The 22377-nt window shown below is 38.2% G+C and overlaps 1 protein-coding gene across 2 annotated transcripts in view; it reads left to right on the forward strand.

Moving 5' to 3' along the window:
- The first annotated feature begins 551 nt into the window (after positions 1–551).
- The window catches only part of KIF5B (kinesin family member 5B), a 34619-nt gene continuing 12793 nt past the window's right edge, over positions 552–22377 (forward strand). The window contains exons 1-15 of one of the 2 annotated variants that reach the window (XM_082753239.1): positions 552–907; positions 8978–9065; positions 10264–10337; positions 10922–11026; positions 11386–11434; positions 11739–11794; positions 11902–11989; positions 13332–13456; positions 14808–14912; positions 15335–15480; positions 17422–17570; positions 18591–18784; positions 19573–19641; positions 20720–20926; positions 22061–22204. In XM_082753239.1, the coding sequence (XP_082609365.1) occupies positions 782–907; positions 8978–9065; positions 10264–10337; positions 10922–11026; positions 11386–11434; positions 11739–11794; positions 11902–11989; positions 13332–13456; positions 14808–14912; positions 15335–15480; positions 17422–17570; positions 18591–18784; positions 19573–19641; positions 20720–20926; positions 22061–22204 (1725 nt within the window). In that variant the 5' untranslated portion in view covers positions 552–781. The remainder of the gene's footprint in view (positions 908–8977; positions 9066–10263; positions 10338–10921; positions 11027–11385; positions 11435–11738; positions 11795–11901; positions 11990–13331; positions 13457–14807; positions 14913–15334; positions 15481–17421; positions 17571–18590; positions 18785–19572; positions 19642–20719; positions 20927–22060; positions 22205–22377) is intronic. The other variant, XM_082753238.1, reaches the window with a different exon arrangement.

A 22377-nucleotide genomic window follows, 5' to 3' on the forward strand; every position in this document is an offset into this window, starting at 1 on the left:
AAACAAAATACTGTTGTTTTTGTTTGTTTGTTTGTTTTTTAAATTGGGCTGAAAAGGCATTTCTACAGCCTTATTTTCCCAAAGTCGGACACGGCAAGTCCTGCACCTGGTTCCACTGAAGGGCTTTTTGGTTTGATCACCGCACAAACCACCAAAGGGCGGTTGTAACACTAAATACGGGTGTGGATCCATGAAATGTGGATGTAGATTTCAACATCCTGAAGCCTTCACCTCACACCTTGGGCTCGGCGTCCCTTACCAAACCCAATTCCCCCAAAAATGAGGGCCGTGGACCACCCTCACAACCCACCCCCCAGCTCCTGAGGGAGCCCCGCCCCTCACCGAGCCAGCCCCCTCACCGCAGCCCCGCCCCTCCCTCACAGCACCCTCTGCGCATGCGCCTTAGCCCTCCCGCCTCACCCCGAGCCCGCCCCAAGGCGGGCAGCGGGGCGGGGCTCTGCGGAGGGTGACGTCACCCCCTGCTCGACCCGGGGAGGGGGCGGGGCCGGGCCTGGCCGGCAGCGGGCGCCGCCATGGCTGCCATATTGGGGCGGGAGTGAGAGCGGGAGGCGGCGGCCGGCCGGGGCCCTTCCCTGCTCCCCGTTCCCCTCAGCCCGGGCGGACTCGGGTCTCCCGGCGGCGGAGCTGTAACGAGAGACCCCGCCCGGAGCCGGACGGGCGGCGGTGAAAGGAGGAAGGGGGGGTCAGGGGGGACAAGAGGGGAGCGGAGCTGAGCTGAGCTGAGCGGAGCTGAGCGCCCCGCGGGCGGCGGCGCCCTAAGATGGCGGACCCGGCGGAGTGTAACATCAAAGTGATGTGCCGCTTCAGGCCCCTCAACGAGTCCGAGGTGACCCGCGGCGACAAGTACATCGCCAAGTTCCAGGGCGACGACACCGTCGTCATCGCGGTGAGGGGCGGCACGGGCCGGGGGGGGAGGGGGTTGGGGTGGGCACGGAGGGGGCCGTGAGGTGGCTGAGGGGGGCGGCGGGCAGGGGGGGCTCTCCGAGGCGCCCTGAGGCACCCTGAGGCGCTGTTGGAGCCGTCGGGGCGAGGAGACGCGGAACAAGGCGGGCTGCGGCTCGTCGGGGCTCCTCGGCTGTAAACCAGCCATCGGCCGATAACTTTGTGTTGGTTTTTTTTGTTTTTTTTTTTTTTTTTTTTTTTTCCTTTCTTTTTTCTTTTCTTCAAGCCAGAATAAACTGAGACCATTTGGCTTATTACGCGCCTATAAATGCGTTTTAATTAAGCCGCCTTGTGAAGTCCGAGGCCTGTTATAAAACAATCAGAATCTTGCAGGGGAGAAGATAATCCCCTCCTTTTTGTGCAGCGTGTCACATTGAGCTGCAGAGGGGAGCTGGAATTTAAAATACGGGGGTTCGTGGCTCGGGTTGGTTGGTGTTGTGCAAGCACTTTATTCACAGTATTTATTTTTGCAAACTTGTAACTTGTGTTTTCATATAAATACTTTTTTCTCTAGACACATTGCTGGCTTTGCATCGGCGAAAGTAACTTGGAGATTTCAGTTACAATCAGGCTTCAATTTAGTCTGTGGTGTACTGTTTCTTGAGGCTACCAACAATAGCTTCCTCTTTCACCATACCTGAAGTCGAAGCAAGGCAATTTAGCAATGTGCCCCTTTTTAGTATCAATCACTTAATATTAGTCTGTTAAAGTTCAACCACGTTTGTCCATAAAATATGGAATTCAATGAGTCTGGAGCTACAAGAAGGGCAGGAAGCTCATGAAATGAGGTAATTTGAGACTTACTTCAGTTGGCAAGTCAGTGTGTTGGAGTATATCTCTTATTTAAGTTGTACAGGTAAACTCCTCAGAGTAAGGAACCAAACCTGGAAAATTTAATTAGAATAAGTGATCTCACTTCAATCATTGAGGATCCGTTCATTATGGCAGTGTATGTTCTGCTTAAAATCCAAGATTAGTTTTAGAAACCTTGATGTGTTCTGACTTTTTTTTTAAAACAATTTTTCCATATCTTCTTAAAGTAGCTCATGGTCTAGAGAGACCAAAAAAAAGCATTCATTGTTTGTATGCTCTCTAAATACACTTTAAAAAATATCTGAAATGTAAACTAGGCTGAGATAGCACTAAATCTGTGTAGAGAACAGTCTGATGGTACGCTCCAGAGGGATCATGTGGGGCTCTCTGCTGGGACTTGGCAGGGAATTAATATTTAGAGTTACAATTTCCCTTTGGTGTTTTCTACATTGGTTAAAACTAAAAAAAACCCTTCAGTGGTCCCAGATGTAGGATTTGCTGTGTCTGACTTTAGAAATATAACCACCTAAAATTAGTAGATTGGATAGCAGTGACAGTATTTGAATTTTGTTTCACAAAATCTTACTATAGGGTTGATGTTTTGTGGGTTTTGACTTTTTATAATAGTGGATATAGGACAAGATTGACGTTCTCAAAGTTGGAACTAGATTATCAAAAACTGTTCAGGCAATTACTTTAACCTATGGACTTTTTTTTTTTCTTTTTTTTAAAGAAGCTGACAGGTCTTGCAAAGTCTTGGACCTTCCAACCTAATGATGTAGTCAACCACCTCTCCTGTGTGTTGTGGGATTGCCAAAGAGAGGATGGTAACAGAAACAGGTCTTCACATGAAACAGTTTCTAAAAACATTCCTCCACAGGCTGAATGTTTGGTTGCCATCAGCTGATTGATTTCTGTATTTATTCATGCAAGTGATTTTGGCTGCCTGTTGAACAGCAGCTGAGCCACTTTTATAGCTGCTTTCCTTAGCTGCCTCGAACTGAGCAGCCCGAAGGACTTTCACCTTTCAAATCCATGCTGAACCAGTGAGGGCTTCTTTAATAATATTCGGGAGTTGCCTGGAATGGCAGATCGGAGGTGAAAGCTAGGAGGCAGTGGAAGCAGAGCGTGTAGCAGACTGCGGATTTGACTCCTCTGTGGAAGAGGGTGGGGAGGCAGATCAGTGACTATGGCCAAACCCTTTTCCTCCTCCCTTCTTGACTCCCCTGTCATCTCTGAGCTATCTGTCCTCCCTTCCCCCTTCTTTCCCTAGCTCCTGTGTAATTACGGCATGGTTGTCTTTCTGGACAAGTGAGTTGTTTTCATTTGTGTTAGATAAAATGCTTGTTTTAATTGTAGCTAGTGCATAGCAGCAATTTGAGGGGACATGTGGTGTCCGTCTGTTCTGAAGAGTAGACTTTGGAACAAAGTGCTGTCCTTCCATGGGTTCTCTTTTTTTTTTTTTTTAAGCTAGTAAAGAGCTTTTACATTATTAATTTAAAGGATTTTTTTCTATTTTAATACACGACAAAGTGTTTTTAAATGGTTCTTTCCCTTAAGTAAATAAAAGGCTTCTGTTAAAACGGACAAAGGGGTGGCTTGTTATGAGTATATGATGTTTATGTTAAACATGATAAATCTACCTTTATGCTGCAGTTGATAGGAACTTGCTCATGAGTTTCAGGCTTTTGAATAAGATGGAACAAAGAGGAACAGCAAACCTATAATAGGTGTGATTGTCCTTTGTTTTCTTCAAATGTAAAACTACTTGAGACTGGATAACTTTGTAGTTCTGCATAGCATATCTGCACCTTTTTAAAAAGGAAAAATCAACATTTCTATACCCAGTCTTGCTTATCTCACAACCGTCCAAAAGATAAATCACTGAATGCAGTCATACTTGGTATTTTTCGGACTGACACCTGAACTGAAAACACTACTATCAAATGGCTGAAGTGGTGAGGTGTTATGGACAGTCGCACAAATAGGTGGTATCCCTTTGTTCTCCAGATGTTTCAAGGCATGATTATAGTATATTAATTATTTTATGGCTTTAAAAAAAAAAATCTGCCTGCCTGTATTTTCATATTTGTATAGAGTCCTGTTTCCTAGGTTTAAGCTGTAACCACTGTGAAGAATTTGAGACATTTAGCTTTCTCTTTTGTTGCCTTTTTAACTAATATTGGATCGTAAATGAGAGCAAAGCTAGGTTTAAGTTGCATTAGAATCAGATTAATGAAGATCACTTGTTATTACTGGAGCTTTTGGCACAAGATTATTCAAAAGGAAAATGTAATTCCTGTGTGTTGCTGCAGGAAAGGCTGTGCTGGACCATGTAAATGTAAGAAGCAAAGTATGTTCTTGAAAACTCTTCTGTTATTTTACTAGTTTGAATAAAAGCACGCACTTGACTGGAAACACAAAATAATTAGTGCTTGCAGTACAACTTAAAACATAAATCAAAAATAATCTTTAGCTGAAACAATGGTGTTATTTCACTGTTGTTTTTTAGTACTTTTATGAAGTGGTGGATAATGGAGACATTTTTCAGAGGATACTGGTGTGACAACTTAACAGAAAGCAAATACTCTCACAGTGATATTTAAAGGATGATGCTCAGTGGCTGCTGTACCACTTTCTTAAAACACCTTGCTTGTCTCATGTTTATTTTTTGTTCTGAAATTCAGTGACTGTTTTTATGCTAGCAGCATTGACTTCTCTTTAGAAGAAACATTATGCTAAAGCAAAGCTTTGCTCGAACTCTTGTTCCAAAACTTCTGTTTTTATGCTGGAAATAGTTTCCAGTCACTTTTTTTTTGGTGATTAAAATCTTGTGTTTTAGTCCTTCTTCTGCTGCAAAAATTAACTGTGTTCATGTTGATGCTTGAAATGCAGTATTTGCACAGAAATAAGAAAAAGGGCAGAAAGAGCTGAGATTGGCTAACTGCTCAGTATTTCACTAACTGCTCCGTATCAGCCACAGTTTCCTAAGTGTAGAGCTAGGACAAGAAGAAAGCACTGGTAGGTGTGTTCGAGCAGTAATACCTTAGCTTAGCGCTGGGAAGAACTGAGTCAGGTATTTGACATCATACTTTCCAGAGATCATGGGGTGTGAGGCTTTTCTTTTCACGTATTTTGTGCTCGTGGGAAGAACATTAAAGTTGCAAAACGTAAAGGAGGGAGGTAGGCCCGTTACTTCTTGCTTCAGCCTCCCTCCGAGGCAAAGTTAGGGCAGGTGTGATGGTGTTTCAGTGGTCTGTTATAGCAAGAGGAGGTTAACAGCTGGTCTTTAACTGCAAAACTCTCTGCTTGAATGTAAACCCTGTGTTCAGGTCAGCTACTGCTTCAGTCATGTAGGCAGATGTTCTTTCTGAGTGCTTGCAAAGTTTTTGCTGTGGGACAACATCCTTTAGTACAAAGAGCTATGAGAGCTGTCTGCTGGCTGATAGCAGAACAAACGCCAGGCAAGGAGTGAATGTAAGTATCAAATCCCCTCTCTGGAGAGAGGAAGTGGGAGGCTCTGCTTAGTTGCTTGATGCATTGTGTCACTTATAGGGCATGTGTTTAATTTTTTTTGTAGGTTTTAGTAGGATTGCTGAAAATTTTGGAGTATGTCAAGCAGTGTCATATCCCATTAATGCCAATACATTGCTATCACCACTGTGGATGTCTTGTGGTAATGCTGCATGGACCTCTTATATTTTCATTACCTTCATGTTATCCAACTGTTTACTTCTTGGGGAAGAAAAGGCATCTGATGCAGAAAAAAATATCTGACACTTTAATCTGTCTTGATTAATCCCTTAAAGGTAATGGCCAGGCTTTCTAGGGCAGGGTAATCTGTGTGATACTATTCCTGCTTTGTTTACAACAGAAAGTAGACTGTAGGAGCAGTGATAAAACATGGTATGCAGGTGTCATTGATGTGAAACCACTAGGTGGGAATAACTTGTATTCTTAAATGTAATTATCCAGGAACCTGCTTGGTTAAACCTACTTGGTGAGGTATTGATTTCCTAATGATGGAGGAGGGACGTGCCTCTGATGTGGGCTTGTCACAGGTGTGATAAAGAGATGTACTGCAGGCTGGGAGGGGAGGAAAGGATGTAACTGGGGTTTTGAATGCTTTGAAGTTGTCTTTGAGCTTCGTCTAGAAAAGTGCAATGCTGAGGGCACATAAACAAATACACCATGCACCACCCGCAAGGGATGGGGTCTGAACAGGGCTGTTTTTGAGAATTCTTTGGGTTGTAATTAATTTCTGTAGTTGGTAGCAGTTGTTGAGGGAGATTGATCTCTTTCATTTATACAGGGAAAGCTGTGAGGCACGTGACAGATTCCAATTAAAGGCATTATTGCCTGCGTGAAGTCCTTGCAGCTTGGCTTCCTCATCATACTAATCTATGGCATTCATCATGTGCACTACTCTTTATATTAACACTTTCTAAATGAAAAGAGACATTAATTATGAGATACTCTCAAGTTACCTTTCAGATGCCTTCATAAGAGAACAGAGCCAAATTAGAGTAACTAGTCTCGAAGTATTCTGTGTGTAGGGATTAGTCTTGAGTTACTAAACACGATTTTCCTTTTACACAGATGAAAAAGAAGAGTGTAAATCATTCAGCCTTCACTTGCCAGAAGAGTGTGTGTGTATGTGTTGGGGAGGACCTTGCTTCTGAACAGCATTTAAAACTTAGAGAAGGAAAGCTTTTCGGAACCAGTAAGCTACCGGATAGTTGCAGACCAGCTCAGGTCTTTTGTACAGTAGATTATAAACAAGGCATCTTCCTGTACTGGGAAGTGGGCTGGTTTCATTCATTTAGTTATTTTTAGCTGGATTTCTTTGAAGGGAATAAAAAACTGCTGTTTGGCATTGGATATATTCTGTAGTAATATAGAAATATGAAATGTGTGTACATTCAAATATAGTATGGAAAATAATGCTTGCATTTCAGTGGACTTCTCTGTTCCCATAGTTGTCATGCTCTGTTGGGGACAGCAAAGATAAGTTGTGTTGGGATCTGTGAGCAGGTAGTGTTGTTAATAGTAGCTGCATAAACTGTCCAAAGATCCTGTCCATGAACTTTCCAGTATTCTTCTAAAATATTTGAAAATTTTATGAAGATGCAACTTAATTGGAGCTATTACTCCTGAAAATAGTTAGATAATAGTTTGGAGAATTTAACAATTTAAGCTAATAAAATTTAACGTTGCATGGATTATTTGCAGTGATCATAGAATCACAGGGTGGTTTGGGTTGGGAGGGACCTCTACGGATCTTCTAGTCCAGGCTCTCTGCTGTGGGCAGGGACATCTTTCACTGGACCAGGCTGCCCAAAGCTAAATCCAGCCTGCCCGAATATCGCCAGGAATGGGGTATCCATGCTTTCTCTGGGCAACCTGTGCCAGTGCCTCACCACCCTCACTGTGGAAAAATTGATTTCTTTTATCCAATCTAAATCTACTCGCTTTCAATTTAAAAACTTGTCACTCCACATGCTGGTAAAGTCACTCCCCATCTTTCTGATGAACTCCCTTCATCTATTCAAAGTCATAAGGTCTCTCTGGAGTCTTCTCTTCTCCAGGCCAAACAGCCCCAGCTCCCTCAGCCTGTCTGCACAGGAGAGGTGCTCCAGCCCCATGATCATTCTCGTGGCCTTCTCTGGACTCATACAAACACACAGATGATCTTGAGCGTGAAACAAATCTGCCTAAAGTTTTGCCATGTGGGTAACTTGCAGTGTTACTTGCAGCCAAGTTGAAGGCTTTTTGAAATAATAGCTGCTCGTGAGAGAGAAAATGTAAGACTAGTGTTATCTTTTCCACAGTGACTTAACCTTTTTATATAACGTGTTCTCAGCCTTAATTTTCTTACCTGAGGGTTACTTGGACTTGGTTGTTTGTCTTCTGGTGTATATAGTGGCATCTATTCTACCTCTAGAACATAAGAATTGGAGGTGCCTTTAAAGCTAAAATGAATAATTGGGAAGGCTTGTGATTTCCCCTCTGTGAAAGAAATGTTCTGGCAGACTTTAGCACCTTAGGGATAGTTCTTGCCTACTGAGTCTTGTGGTTTCTTAAGCATATGTACACAGTGAACTCTGTAATTATTTTATTTTTTCCAAGAGAGAGCTCATCTATCTGAATTTGAGCCTTCTAAGCGGATGGATATGCGTTGGATCTAACGAGCTTTGTTTGGTGTTCTGCTAGATGTTATTAAAAGGCAAATGGAAGGTCAGGCTGGGGAATGTGGTGGGTGGGCGAAAGATGGAAATTAGACTTGTTTCACTGCCAGGGAGGCAGTTCCAGAGTATCCTTGGGGGAGGGAGGGACAGGATGCTGACGAATTAAATTTAGGCAAAATGGAGCACTTAACAGTTGCAGTGAGCTGAGCAGCAGGAACTGATTTAGAACCTGTGTAAACCTTGGCTGTCTGCAAAGATGCTAAATCAAGGTCCAAAAATGCTATGAAAACTTCAGCTTAAGATGAGCATAATAATTCATATCCTAATGGTCTGTCAGCTGGTTATAACTGTTATAAAAATCCAGCATTCCTTTCAGAAAGCTGTGTCAGAGCTTCCTCTTCTGGGGTCTTCCGAAACGAGCCTTCTGTGAAAGGTTCCCTTCTCCCAAAGTGGCCTTTTCCTTCTGTTTATGGAGCCTTATTTTAGGGTTATCGTGTATGGAGAAATAGTTCTTGTGCTGACTGTAGGTGATCTCAGCTTTTCTTTTGGTTTGAGGTTTTGAACGAATATTATGAACACAGCTATTCTGTGTGATGTGGTGTAAGTTGCTCTTAGTAATTTAGGTTTACCAGAGTAAACACACTACCAGAGGAGTGGAAGAGAATAAAGAAGACAATAAAGGGTTCTCAGATGTACAGACTAGGCATTGGTTTACATTGTAAATCAAGTAAGTTGAGGTGATGTGGTAGAATAGTTTTGGAGAACTATTTAGGTTGCACTTTGAAAGCAAATATATTTAATTCAAGGCCTTATTTGTAGGCAAGCTTGTGAAGAGTTAGGCAACACAACTATATACATAAGCCGATTTCCTCACTACAGCCTTGAAGTGCTTAAAATAAAACGTAAGGTTGGACTGAGACTGAATAGGCTACTTCTAAACTATATGAACAAACACCTTTCAGTTGTACTTACAGAAGAATTACTTATAAAAAATCCTGTGTCTCTTTCTACAGTCCAAGCCATATATATTTGACCGTGTATTCCAGTCAAACACATCCCAGGAACAAGTATACAATGATTGTGCTAAAAAGATTGTCAAAGGTAAGGTGGAACAAGCTGTGTCATATTTGTGTGGATTTTGAAGTTGAAAACTAATACTTCTGTTGCTTCCCTTTATCTTTGCAGTATTTAATAAGAGCCAACATTGTTCATAGCAGTATAAAATCGCTCTGTAGTTGAGCTGATATGTCAGTACTAAAAAATGCTGTTTCAGCTGTTTGCCGTGTTTGATAATATTTACCTGTCATTATATTTGTAAAAATCTCTGTAGAAGATTGCTTAAAACAATTAGTATGAAATTAATAAAAGACTGCTTTTGTTTGAAAACAACTTGCGAGTAGTTTGTTTATTTATTGGTATCGGAAAACATCCTACAATTGTTTTAGTTTGGAGGAATGTAAGATGAAATGAAACTTGAGAAACCATATGTAGACTATTGAACTTTTCTTAGCTTTTTAATTTAATACACAGTTTAAAGGAGGCTTTTGATGTGATTCTTTTTCAAACTCGTATTAATCAGAAAAGTGAATTGCTGTAAAAAAAAAAAAAAAAAAAATCCATGCTCCTGCGAGCATTTAACTCTTCAGTGAGTTAAATAGTAATCAGGATTAGATCAGAAGTTTGTTCCTTAAAAAAATGGAGTTAACTAAGAATCGTACCCAGCCGCTTTGCTCCCCTTCCCCCATTTAAAAATCTAATCTTTGTTTCTCTTTGTTTGCTTGTTGGATGTGATTCCACAGTAACTCACCTTTAAATAAACAAACAAAACTACCTTACCCCTCAATTTAAATCTTGGTGTTGGTTCATTCATGATTTAAAATACAAACCTATGGCTGAAGGGTAAGGTACTTGAAACTTAGGGCATAGCCTATTGCCTTAACGATCAGATACTTAAACTTTACTGTGAAGGCGGCAAATACCGTAATGTTCTCGTGTATGATTTCTTCCTCTGAATTGTCAAATGCAATCTGTTCAACCTAGCAGTTGGATTGATTTCCTTTTTGTTCCTGACTCCGAAGTCTTGATTTTTCTGGCTGAAGGAATCTAATAGAGTAAACTTCTAAAATAGAGTCAGTGGTAGCGTATTACATTTAAAGGGGTAGGGAGGAACATCATTCCCAAATGTGGAATGATTTAACTTGATAAATGTGTTAGAAACTGTCTTCTTGTGTTTCTATTTCATTTGACTTTCCTTCTTCTAAAGGAAATTAACCCTAATGAGAATACTCTTTCCTTCTAGATGTACTTGAGGGGTACAATGGTACAATATTTGCTTACGGGCAAACATCATCTGGAAAGACACACACAATGGAAGTAAGAAATCTTGAAATAATTTTATCTTAATATCACTGTCATCTATTTTCATCACAGTAGTCTTATTTTCCTAGACAGGTGTCAGCTTGTTCTTGTAGAATCAGAATGGTTTGGGTTGGAAGGGACCTTTAAAGACCATCTAGTTCCAGCTTCCCCTGCCACAGGCATGGAAATCTTCCAGTAGATCAGGTTGCTCGAAGCCCTGTCCAACCTAACCTTGAATGCTTCCAGAGTTGGGGCATCCAGATCTTTCATTTCAATTTTCTTTTCCATTGCAACATTTGGATACCCAAGATGTTTTTGAGGACTGAGAATGGCAATTACTGAATTTATTTAGCCCTCAGTAGCTGGCTTTAGAAACACAAGAATATCATTCATGGTAGATTTCTCACTTTTAGCTGTTTGGGAGCTCCTGGCAAAAGCTGGGCCTAAATGGGCAGTCAGACATTTCCTCTACAGATAACATAAGTACACTGTACCTGTCAGCATTTTAAAATTAGCTTGTCTGATTTTTTGTTTCTCCTTCAAGTACTTGGTGCTGTTGTATTAAGTATGAATGTTTTGTTGTTTCTCTTTCTAATAAGGGGAAGCTTCACGACCCGGATGGAATGGGAATTATTCCAAGAATAGTGCAAGACATTTTTAATTATATTTACTCTATGGATGAAAATCTTGAATTTCATATTAAGGTAAACTTTTCTTTAGTGTTAATTATTTAATCTATGTTATAACTACAAGTAGTCTGTGGTTAAATTGATGTTCTTTATCTGTTTCAAATGCCTGTAGCTTGGAAAATCTAAATGTTATTTCAGAAGTAAATGGCACTTAACAAATTAAGTTAACATTTCAATCTCGTTTCCATTAAACAGTGATGGTGGTTATATTGATAACCAATGGAAGTGCTGATAGTGCTTGAAGCTTTAGATAAAAATGTTTTCTTCCTAAAGGTGTATTTTAGTTCATAATAATCATATTGGATCTTTGTGGTTGAAAAGCTAAGCATTTTTGTTTTCTTACGCTGTATCTGTATTTCCCTTTGCACTTCTAGGTGTCATATTTTGAAATATACTTGGATAAAATAAGGGACCTTTTGGATGGTAAGCCTTTTATTACTGAACATAGCAAGTAAATCTGTCTGGAGAGAAATGTGAAGAAAAAAAGTTGTAGTGTGATACTAAGATAAATATGCAGTGTGCTAATAGTAGTCCATATGTTACAGGTACATCAAAATAAGAAAGCGTGCAGCTAATCCATATGATGCAACTAAAGCTGCAGTAGTGGTTGTTTAATTTATGTTTGGTTTTGAAAAGTGTTGCTGAAAAATAACATCTGTGACTTGTATGTGTAATAAATGTCCAAAAATATCATAGATGCCTTAGCTTTAGAACTTTTCTCTTCCAGTTTCGAAGACCAATCTTTCTGTTCATGAAGACAAAAATAGAGTTCCCTATGTAAAGGTTAGTGTTGGTCTGATACCATTTTGGTCTCCTACTCTTCTAGTGTACACTTCTTACTTCTGGCTTGTTGGTATTTTACCTTTTGTTTTGCTCTTTTTTTTTTAAAGGGTTGCACAGAGCGTTTTGTATGTAGTCCAGAAGAAGTTATGGATACTATAGATGAAGGAAAGTCGAATCGACATGTAGCAGTTACAAGTAAGTGTTATCCTTATCTCCTTTAGTGCTTTATTGGTTACCTTCTGGTATATCTTAAAAAGTGGGGAAGACTAAAATGGTGAACTAAATTGTGGTGTTTTAAAGGTCTAATGCAAGCAGTTTCAGCATCTTTTTAAGAAACAAGTCTTTCAATTTGTTTCTTGTTAGATGTTATGACTTAAGCTTGGATTGGAAAGAGAAATTAAGTGATCAGTGAAGAGCTCTGAATCATTAGAGGGGAAAACAAGTTTAGTCCTGTGTTATGAATAGTGCAGGATACTAGCTTGTGAAGTTCCAATTAACCTATGCATCTACAAGTAAGGCACAGTGGCTCAACTACAGTTTGTCAATTTTGTTGCAACTTCTTAGAAGAGCTGATCAGAATATATATTCAGACATGCTGCAGATTTAAGCAGCATCCCATTGTCCCAAGCATTTTGGCCTGAGGCACACAGCTGAGTTGCAAGGAGTCATGTCATGGGTCTCCGAACTCTGTAAGATCCAGGATTACAAAATGACGGAGGTTTGTCAGTTATTTTTCCCATTTATTTAGGAGAAGAAAGAACATGCAGTTACAAAAAAAAATTAAAATATATCCCATGTCTTTGATTAAGAATTGGGAATTGGGAAAGAAAAAGTCTGATAATGCAAAAATTCTCTTTATTGTTCGTAGGTGTTCAGCTTCTGAAATGGAGACTAGGCAAAATAACAGAAACAGCACAAATTTGTAAAGAAAGGTGTTCTTTCATGTTCAGCTGCTTCTGTGGTATCAGTTAGCTGGTCCTTTTAAGCCTATGAAGGGTTTATGGTTAAAAGGAAGAAGTAGACAGACATTATCATTTAGATTGCAGTCAGCTTAGATTATGTTAACGATTTAAAGTAATTCAGGTTGAATACGAGTTTTTACCCTGCATGCCTCACAGTAGAGGGGGGCAGTAAGTATTTAAACCAGAAGGAGATGTGAGAGAGTTCGGCCGTCTAGTTCAAATTTTCATGAAACTATTAAATGCAATATACTGCGAACAAAGTGCTGTGGTATCATAGTGAATGTGTGCCTTCTGCTCTAATACATTAGATTAAGTGTGACATCCATGGTTGACAGGCTCGCCAACCTTATCAGCACGTTCGTGGTATTAATAGAAGCCCAAGGGAGACTGGATCTTTGTTACTCTGTTAGGTGGTACCACTGGTTGCTGCCTCTAGCTTTACTGTCAGGGAGAATACTGCGTTCAGTTTCATTTGCTTTAAATTTCTTGCTTCACTGTTGGGAAGATGCTATTTAGTCAAGTTAGAGTGGTTATACAAGTATTTTTGACAGTTTATATGTTTCTTTTTATTATAGATATGAATGAACACAGCTCTCGAAGTCATAGTATTTTTCTCATTAATGTAAAACAAGAGAATACTCAAACAGAACAGAAGCTAAGTGGAAAGCTTTATCTTGTGGATTTGGCAGGTAGTGAAAAGGTAACGTTACATTCCTTTTCCATTCTTTAAAGAATGATCTACTTCTCACAATTGAACACTTTCCAGTAATACTGATTGTTCAGTTGTCATCTGTGAATTGTTTTTTTTAACTTTGATCTTGAAATGTGGTCCTAGTCTTTACTGGCTTTTAAATACTACCTCTAAGCATATTTGCATTTCTGGAGTGAGGGCTTGTAAATATGGCACAGGGTGGGGAAGTAGGCTAGAGTTCAGTCTCAGTGTCTGAGAGCAAGAAAAACTGTATAGGTGTGTTGGCTAGACAGGTACTGGAGTCAAAAGGGTATTTATGGATATGGGATATCTAAATTTTCTTTTGTAGTGGTACCAAGTTCCTTATTTTGAAGTTCTGATGAACATTACAACGACAGCTTGCTTTCCTGTGTTAGTAGTTTAAAGAAGGGAAGGAAACATCATCTACCATGTTGCTTATTCTATATTACTGTTACACTTCTTACTGTAATTTACCTTTTTAAGACCTAAATTTTTGATGTTTTTCCTTCTGGGATTATTCTTATTTGTCTCCAGTCTGTCCTGCTTAGTGTTGCCTTTGACATTGTTCTATAACATTGTCATCTCTGATCCTTTGTTTCTGAATGTTTCTTCATGGTCATCTTTTTTAGTTTTTGTCTTTTTTTTTTTTTTTTTTAATAAGAATGAAACTGGAAGTACTAAAGTGAAAACAGACTTTAAAGGATCAGGCTGCAGATCTCCATTCTCTGTAGCCTTGTTCCTTTCAATGTATATAACAAACTTTTGTTTAGCAATTCTGCAAGTCCTCTTGAAAGAAATTAGTTTTTCATGCCTCGTCTTGGGTTACATTAAACATAAGCAAATAGAATTGTTTATTTGTGTTCATGATCGCAGCTTGATGAGAAGAATAGTAAAAGCAGGGTTATAGAACTGAGTCAAATTTAGCTGTGAGGCAGAAGAGCTAAGATAAATAGAATTGTCAGGACATAACTTTTTTCCACGTTTCTGCTGATGCCTACAGAAGTTCCTAGAGTATTCCTGTAGGTCAAATTCAGCATTTAAAACCTGTGTTCTCATAAGGTTTTCTTGCTAATAAGACTTCCTGTTATATTCAGTGCTGGTTATGTAGCAGTGTTTTTTGTGGGCATGTTTGTCTTTTTTTAAGGTTGACCGCTGGCTAAAGGTGAATCAGGAATGGGGTTTGAGGAATAATTTGCTTATTCTAATGCAGCTGGCTTATGAATACTTCATAAAGTCAGGAAGACTGACTTAAAAGTGAGGAAATTATTCAAGTTTTATATTAAATATGAAGATTTTTTTTTTACAGATGTATCTAGTAACTTATTAAAATATTGTATAGGTTAGTAAAACTGGAGCAGAAGGTGCTGTGTTGGATGAAGCCAAGAACATCAACAAGTCTTTATCTGCTCTTGGAAATGTCATCTCAGCTTTGGCTGAAAGCAGTGTAAGTGTTTTTTCTTTTTGTTTTTGTATGCTTCAAGGTTAAAGGCTTGTATCTGAACGATATATTATGAAGTTCTCCGTTGATATTAGTGATTTGTGTGGAGTCTTCTAAACTAATCCAGTTACACCAATACATTGCAAACAAATGTTACTCTTGTACTGTGTTGTCACTAATGAATAATAAAGTTGTATTTAAGGGACCTAAACACACTAAAAATTTTTGTACTCTAGAAGTTACCAAACATAAAAAGACTTTGTCATCCTGTACAAATATAGTGAATTCATGAAGCTGCATGCTTTATGAATTAAAGTAGAACTTAATCTTTCTAATGACGCTATACCTAGATAAAATACTGCTCTTCAACAAAGTAAATAACACGTCCGAAAAACTGTAACTGATTCATTTAATTGTTTTCTTGGTAGACCTATGTTCCGTATCGTGATAGCAAAATGACTAGAATCCTTCAAGATTCACTAGGGGGTAATTGCAGAACCACTATTGTTATTTGCTGTTCTCCGTCTTCATACAATGAATCTGAAACAAAATCTACTCTTCTCTTTGGCCAAAGGTGAGTAAATGACTTAAAAGATAAGAGGGACAAGAAACAGAATTTTGCAAGAAAAGTTAAGCACTGTGTGTGCAGTTGTGTATCCTGCCTAACAACAACTGATAAAGTAAACCTCTAACAATAAACGAAGTCCATTCTTAAAAAACGTGGAGTTTGAGATCTTAACTGCTGATTGATTGCACATGTGAGTGTACCTCAATATTTTAATCTTACTAAACTCAGAAATAAATGCAGAATGAGAAATAAGCTACTCAGTCAAGATTTCTATACCTAATTAGTTAGTGTTTACTTTCTTTAATTCTTCAGTGCACACATGGCTAGGTGTTGTGATCTATACAAACATCTTTAAACTGGACAGGATCCTGAAGCCAGTATTTCAAGAAGGACCATGTGCATTTTGGCTCAAAATGCAGTTTAGTGTATACTTTTGGATTCAGGAAGATATAAGGGAGAGCCTGTTGTCTGCTACCCTTTCCTTTATAGTATACTGAATTACATTTTCTAGTCTGTTTCCTGTCTTAGTGTTCTAGTAACATTTGAGTTAATACTTGTAAATTCCTATGTAATTTGTAACTGAATTTTTAAGTACCTACTCAGAGTTTGATATCTGGTTAGGCGTGTCATCTTTGCCACACTTCTATTAATGTGGAACGTTAATATTCCAGTTTCTGAATGCTAGGCTTAATCACTGCATTTACTGGAGCAGATTACAGAAGCTATCAGCATTTCATTTACTTCATCTGTGTGTTTTTTTTTGGTTAGTATACTTCTTTAATTTTCGTTCAATGATACAGTTTTCAACTTTTTGGAGAAGACTTTGCTAATGGAAAGTAGACTAGATGACTTTGGAACTCCTTAAAATCTGGCAGAATATAGGCACTTATTAGCTGTTTTAGTAATGACTGTGTTCTGTAGCAGCGGAATTCCTGTTTGGTCTCCTTCTGGTATCTAGGAAGTCTTTTCCTCATAGTATTTCTAGCACAAGATATCAGGAAATGTCTTCCAACTGTAGCTCTGTAGATTCACTGTTCCTTGCTCTTGACTTCTGGAGGAGCTGCAGGAGTGTATTTCTATCTCAGTCACCTTCATTAGTCTGATATATTATCTCAGCCTTCTGGGGATGTTAAGTTTATGCTGAAACCCTCAGGAGTAGTAACTGAAGGTTAAGTAAATATTACGTAACTTAGCAGGAAAAGCAGTAATTGGTCCCAATGAGACTTTGCAAAAGATCCTTATCGGAGTCATAATATTGGATACTGCGGTGTATTCCTAACTACCATTAAGTTTTCTTCTGTTTTCATCTTTGGGGAGGGTGCTATTTTGTGGTAGTACATAAGAGCTACTGAGATAAGCAAGGTACAGCACTAATGTAAAAACTACATGTTAACTTCATATAGTTTTTAGTGCTTGTAGCTTTGTCTCCAGAGCTGATGCATTTGGGTGAGATTTGCCTGACCTTGTGTCACCTGAATTAAATGCATTTGAGCTTTACAGCTCATATACCTCTTTAGTTAGTGGAGATCCAGTCACTGGATTTTTAGGTGAAATGAGCAGTTCTTTAAGCTAGATTATTTACACCCTAAACATATTGTGCTCTGTTGGAGAAATGTTTGTTAGATATGGTAAATGCTGCCCTTTGTTCAAAGATGTGCACTGTCCCAGCTCTGGTGAAAGTATACAGCTGATTTTTTTCTAACTCAACGAGCTTGAGATTTTTCAGTCGTCTTAAAGCTTGTTGTATTACTCTGTCCATTAATGGTTGTATTTATCCAACTGAAAGGATATTAAATTGGCATGGAGTAGAGACAAGCTTTTGCAAGAGGTGGAAGTTGCTTACGCATTTACCAGCAATATGTGAAAGTTTCACTTAAAAGCATTACGTTCTTTTCTTAAATAATTAAAACAAAAAACATGGTTTCAGTGGTCTGTCTCTCTATGTAGAGCAAAGACCATTAAGAACACAGTCTGTGTCAACGTTGAGCTCACTGCAGAACAATGGAAGAAAAAGTATGAGAAAGAAAAAGAGAAAAACAAGACTCTACGGAACACCATACAGTGGCTAGAAAATGAACTCAACAGATGGCGGAATGGTAAGAAGAAATTTTTATTATGCAAACTTCAGAAAAGCAGACGTGAAATCTACTGAAGAACCCCATGCCAGACAGAAATAAGCATATTAATGCTAGAGTATTAGATTGAGATTATTAGGTTGACATTGGAGCTTTCTGTTTCTTGCTGGAACAGCTTTTAATAATCACATACTGGTAAAAATGTCTGAAAGTATGTTGGTATTAGGTTCTTCAACACTTAGTTTACTAGGAGAACTGGACCTAGGTAAACTATTAAAAATACGTATTCCTCATACATATGTCCCAAATACATATACATTATTTGTAATTGCAGAAATTGATGAAAGTTTTCTTTCTAATTCACATAAGTCTCATAAGGTTTTGTCCTTGTTTATAGTTCACTTTTGTAGGCAAAAAAATAAATAAATTCTTAACAGTAGATAATACGTGCCCATCCTCCCTGAATGATTGAGTTCTTTTTCATTCAAGCGTGGCAAAGTGCAAGTTAATTATGAAACCATAAATTCAGGAAGAGAAACATGGAAGCTACTGACATATGTATGCTGGAGTTTACAGCTTTAGAAGATGACTTTGCAATCATGCAGACAACTCCTGCACCCCATCTTAAAGTAAATCTGCAAAAAAAAAAAAGGTCTTACTTAAGTTGAGTGGGATGTGATTTGTTTCATGTCTTGTGTAGAGATGGTATGAGGCCACACCTGAAAAGTTAAGTATAATGCTTTAAGAATATTGACACAAGATACTGGAATGTTGGAAAGAGCCCATATCATCCAAGGACTGTGTAAAATACTTTGTAATAAGGCACTAAGGAATGTAGTTAGTTTACCAGAGAAGTGCCTTAACTAGAGTGTGAGGCGTTTTTTATGTGAAGTCAGTCAAGTATTCTCATCAGAAAAGGGTTAATGAACATAAAGGGATAAAAGTGTAACTGAACAAATACTCTTAAATAGGAAGTAGATAGTTTAGCAGTAAAGATGTCTACCTATCAAAGTAAAAATACTTTATATTCCTTTATTTAAGGGGAGACTGTACCTGTTGATGAACAGTTTGACAAGGAGAAGGCCAACTTAGAAGCTTTTGCAGTGGACAAAGATATTACTATTGTTAATGATAAACCAGCAACCACAATTGGAGTAACTGGCAATTTCACTGATGCTGAGAGAAGAAAATGTGAGGAGGAAATCGCTAAACTATACAAACAACTGGATGACAAGGTATGCCATTCTTATTCTTATTTAATGTAAGACATCTCGGAAATACGTCTTGAGCTACATTATGCAATGCTTAATTTGCCAGTCTTCATTTGTTAGCACAGCTTCTTTAAATATTTGCCAAGAGCACCTATTCTATTTCTGAAGTTCTAATTAAGAGATATCAAAATTGCTTCATCTGGTACTAAGTGAGCATCCTTTCTTAGATCATTTCCCCACTTTGCTGAAAGTACTAAAAAGTGTACTGAATGCAAAAGTGCACATGGCAAGAAAAAGATTTTTTTTTTAAAAAAAAAAAAGGAAAAGCTCATGAGAATCTTGAGTGGCTTTTCTGCTTTCTGGGTGTATGCCATTCCAAGCTGATAGTTTGGATTAATGCTATCAAAAGGAGGAAAATGAGTAGAAAAAGAATAAAAAAGGTATTTGGAAGTAAAAACACTTACTTTCAAATAAAATGTGCATACACTGAACATCATTTCAAACTAAAACAGTAATACTGAATATGAAATATCTTTTAATTATATCTGATTTATTTATTGGAAGCTGGAACAACTTGGAGAAGACTTGCAGAAGCACAGGCATAATAATTCTGTCCTTGAACCATAGTGTTTTATACGTATACACCAAGTTAATGGATCAGCCTGTGATTCAAAAATATTTGTTTATTGCTTTGAGTTGTCTAATTGTCTCAGAACATAGAAAGGTTAGATGCCTGATGCTGCCTTCTCTTAGATTATTATTTCTCAGTGGTATTTGTCAATGTATTGAACACAGTCTTAATTCAACTGCAGGATGAAGAAATTAATCAGCAGAGCCAGCTAGTAGAAAAACTAAAAACACAAATGTTGGATCAGGAAGAGGTGAGTTTTTTGCTTTTGTGTCTTTGTACTGCTTTTCATTGACTTTTCTTTTGGAGATGTTCTGAATGGGCTGTAGTTTATGACTAGGGAGTAAAATGGTTGATTATTACTGTACAATAGTTTTTTTAAGTCAGACTTGAAATGCTGTGCTTATTCATTCTCCCTGCTTGTGCTGTGCTTCTGGCTACATTTGAGTCAGTTTACTCAAGGTTTGAGTATCCATGAAGGCAGAAGGAACCGAAATCTTTAAACAAAGACAGTCTCTTGTTTCCTTCTTACAAAGCTAGCAGTTTGTCAAAACTAAAGAAACCTTGGTTTACTGTAAGAAATATGTTTTATGGTTTACTCTTGTCAATATTGCTGTACTGACAGATGGTGGGTGGGGGTATGCGTGGAATTTGATTGTCCCTAATAAAAAGAGAAGTATTTAAGTGCTACTTCAGGCTGCACTTGCTAGAATATTTGAACCATTTGTATGTGCATGCTGTCAGTGATATAACTTAATTATATATCAGAAAATACCTGGCAATTTCATTTAGCCAAGATATCAGAGCAAATAATTCTATGTTTACAAAGTCTAAAAAATAAAGTGAAAAAAAATCTTGGTGTATAGGGCAAGAAGGAAATGGATTGAGGTCTCAGGAAGTTGGAGCTGTTATTTGCTCTTAACTTAAATAAACCTGCATCTTTTATCAACTCATTGTTTTGTTCTAGCTATTCTTCAGCAGCTAACAGTGTTAAAGTGCTGAAAGTTTAATCCCTAGCCTGTTGACAATTTCAGACTCGAGTAGTGTTTGGTGACCTTTTTGCAGTTTTCCGTGCACATTTGCAGTTGCTGGTCTTAAGTGCTTTCATCCTTAATCATTTCCATTTTGCAGACTTCAGAAGCTGAAGAATTCTATATAAATGTACCTCGTTTTTATCTGTCCTCAGTGTCCTTGTTTTGTTATGCTAGGCATCATAAAAATATAGATATAGACAGTTACAGCAGTTGAAAGCATTACTAAGATTTCACTTGTTAATGCAGAATTCTTGGTGGTGGTGACATGTTTTAAATAAATCTCTACCAACATTGTAGCTTTTAGCATCAACCAGAAGGGACCAAGACAACCTGCAAGCAGAGTTGAATCGCCTTCAGGCTGAAAATGATGCCTCTAAAGAGGAAGTGAAAGAGGTGCTACAAGCCCTTGAAGAATTAGCTGTCAATTATGATCAGAAGTCTCAGGAAGTAGAAGATAAGGCAAAGGAGTATGAACTGCTTAGTGATGAACTCAATCAAAAATCGGTAGGAAAATGGGTCAAAAAATTGTTGAGTCTTCAATAAACTCTTGCCTTGTATCTCCAAGCTGTTTCTTGCTTGGAGTCATTTAAAGGTTTTCACAAGGGAAAGTGAGTTTAATTCTAAATCCTGTTTAATACCAGAAAACTCATTTGATGACCTAAGTGACTGATAAATTTTTTATATGGCTTTCTTTCTCCCCCTTATTTCCCTTGTATAAACCTCTGAGAATTCTTTCCTGACTGATGTGGCCCAAAAGGTTTGTTCTTGTGTCAAAGTCTGTTTACATCTTCTCCATCTTGGCTCTGATAGTTCATTTCACACCACCTAATCTTTACAGGTCTACTGAAACTATCCATGGTAACTGTGCTAGTCTTCTCTATAATGTTCCAAGATTATTGCACAGTTTTGATGCTGATGCAAGTTGACAGAACTGAGAGATGGATATAGAAGTAAAGATACTTCAATGTTCTCAGTCTGTCACAGCTAACCCAAGCAGTAACTATCCTTTTGTATCAGTAGTTGGAACTTTCCTGCTGTAAAACTTCAGGTGTTTTTTTAAAACTGATCAAAGAGCCACCAACTTCTGAATGTGCAAGCTGCTTTAGCTGCCACTACTACAACCACAGCAGCTCAAACCAACTCTAAGTCTCCTGTCAAGTAACTGCAGCGCTTATATGACACCTAATTCTGAGTGTCCATTTTAATATTCAAGCAGGAGAGAGTTAAGAGCTCTACAAATATAGCAAAAAGTGTTTGACTTGTTGTCCATGTACCTTTTTTCTTATAAATGCAATCCTCTGCAACGTTTAACCATATATAATTCTGAATACTGCTTAACAAAGTTGACATAAATTTTGTTGCTGAGTTGTGAGATCACATTTTGTGAGCTGAAGGCCTCTGCCCCCAGTACTTAACTTTTCTTTCAGAAGAAATAGCGTAATTGTAGAATTTCTACGTATTTACTATGTGGAATATTTACTTAAGTTGAATTTTTTTTGAAACATGCTTTTTTGGAAAACAATGTGATACTTCAGTACTTGTTTTAATGTAGCAACTATATATTGCTATTTTAAATAATATGAAACTAGTTTTAAAAAATGTGCGTTGTTTACTAAAATACAACTGCTTTTACTGTAGGTCACTTTAGCCAGTATAGATGCAGAGCTTCAAAAACTGAAAGAAATGACAAACCATCAGAAGAAACGAGCAACAGAGATGATGGCCTCCTTACTAAAAGATCTTGCGGAAATAGGAATTGCAGTAGGAAATAATGATGTCAAGGTAAGGTTTAGTTGATGAAGCTTTTAATACCACACACAGACACACGTACATCATGGGTAGGTAGGGTCAGTTTTCTTACTACAGTAAAAATAACTACCATAGTAACCCTCATACGCATTAGTAATTTGGGCACATGGTCATCCCTTGCTTCTCCTGTGACTTACTAAGTCCCA

This window comes from Aythya marila (assembly GCF_965140915.1).
Source record: "Aythya marila genome assembly, chromosome: 2".
Lineage (NCBI taxonomy): Eukaryota > Metazoa > Chordata > Aves > Anseriformes > Anatidae > Aythya > Aythya marila.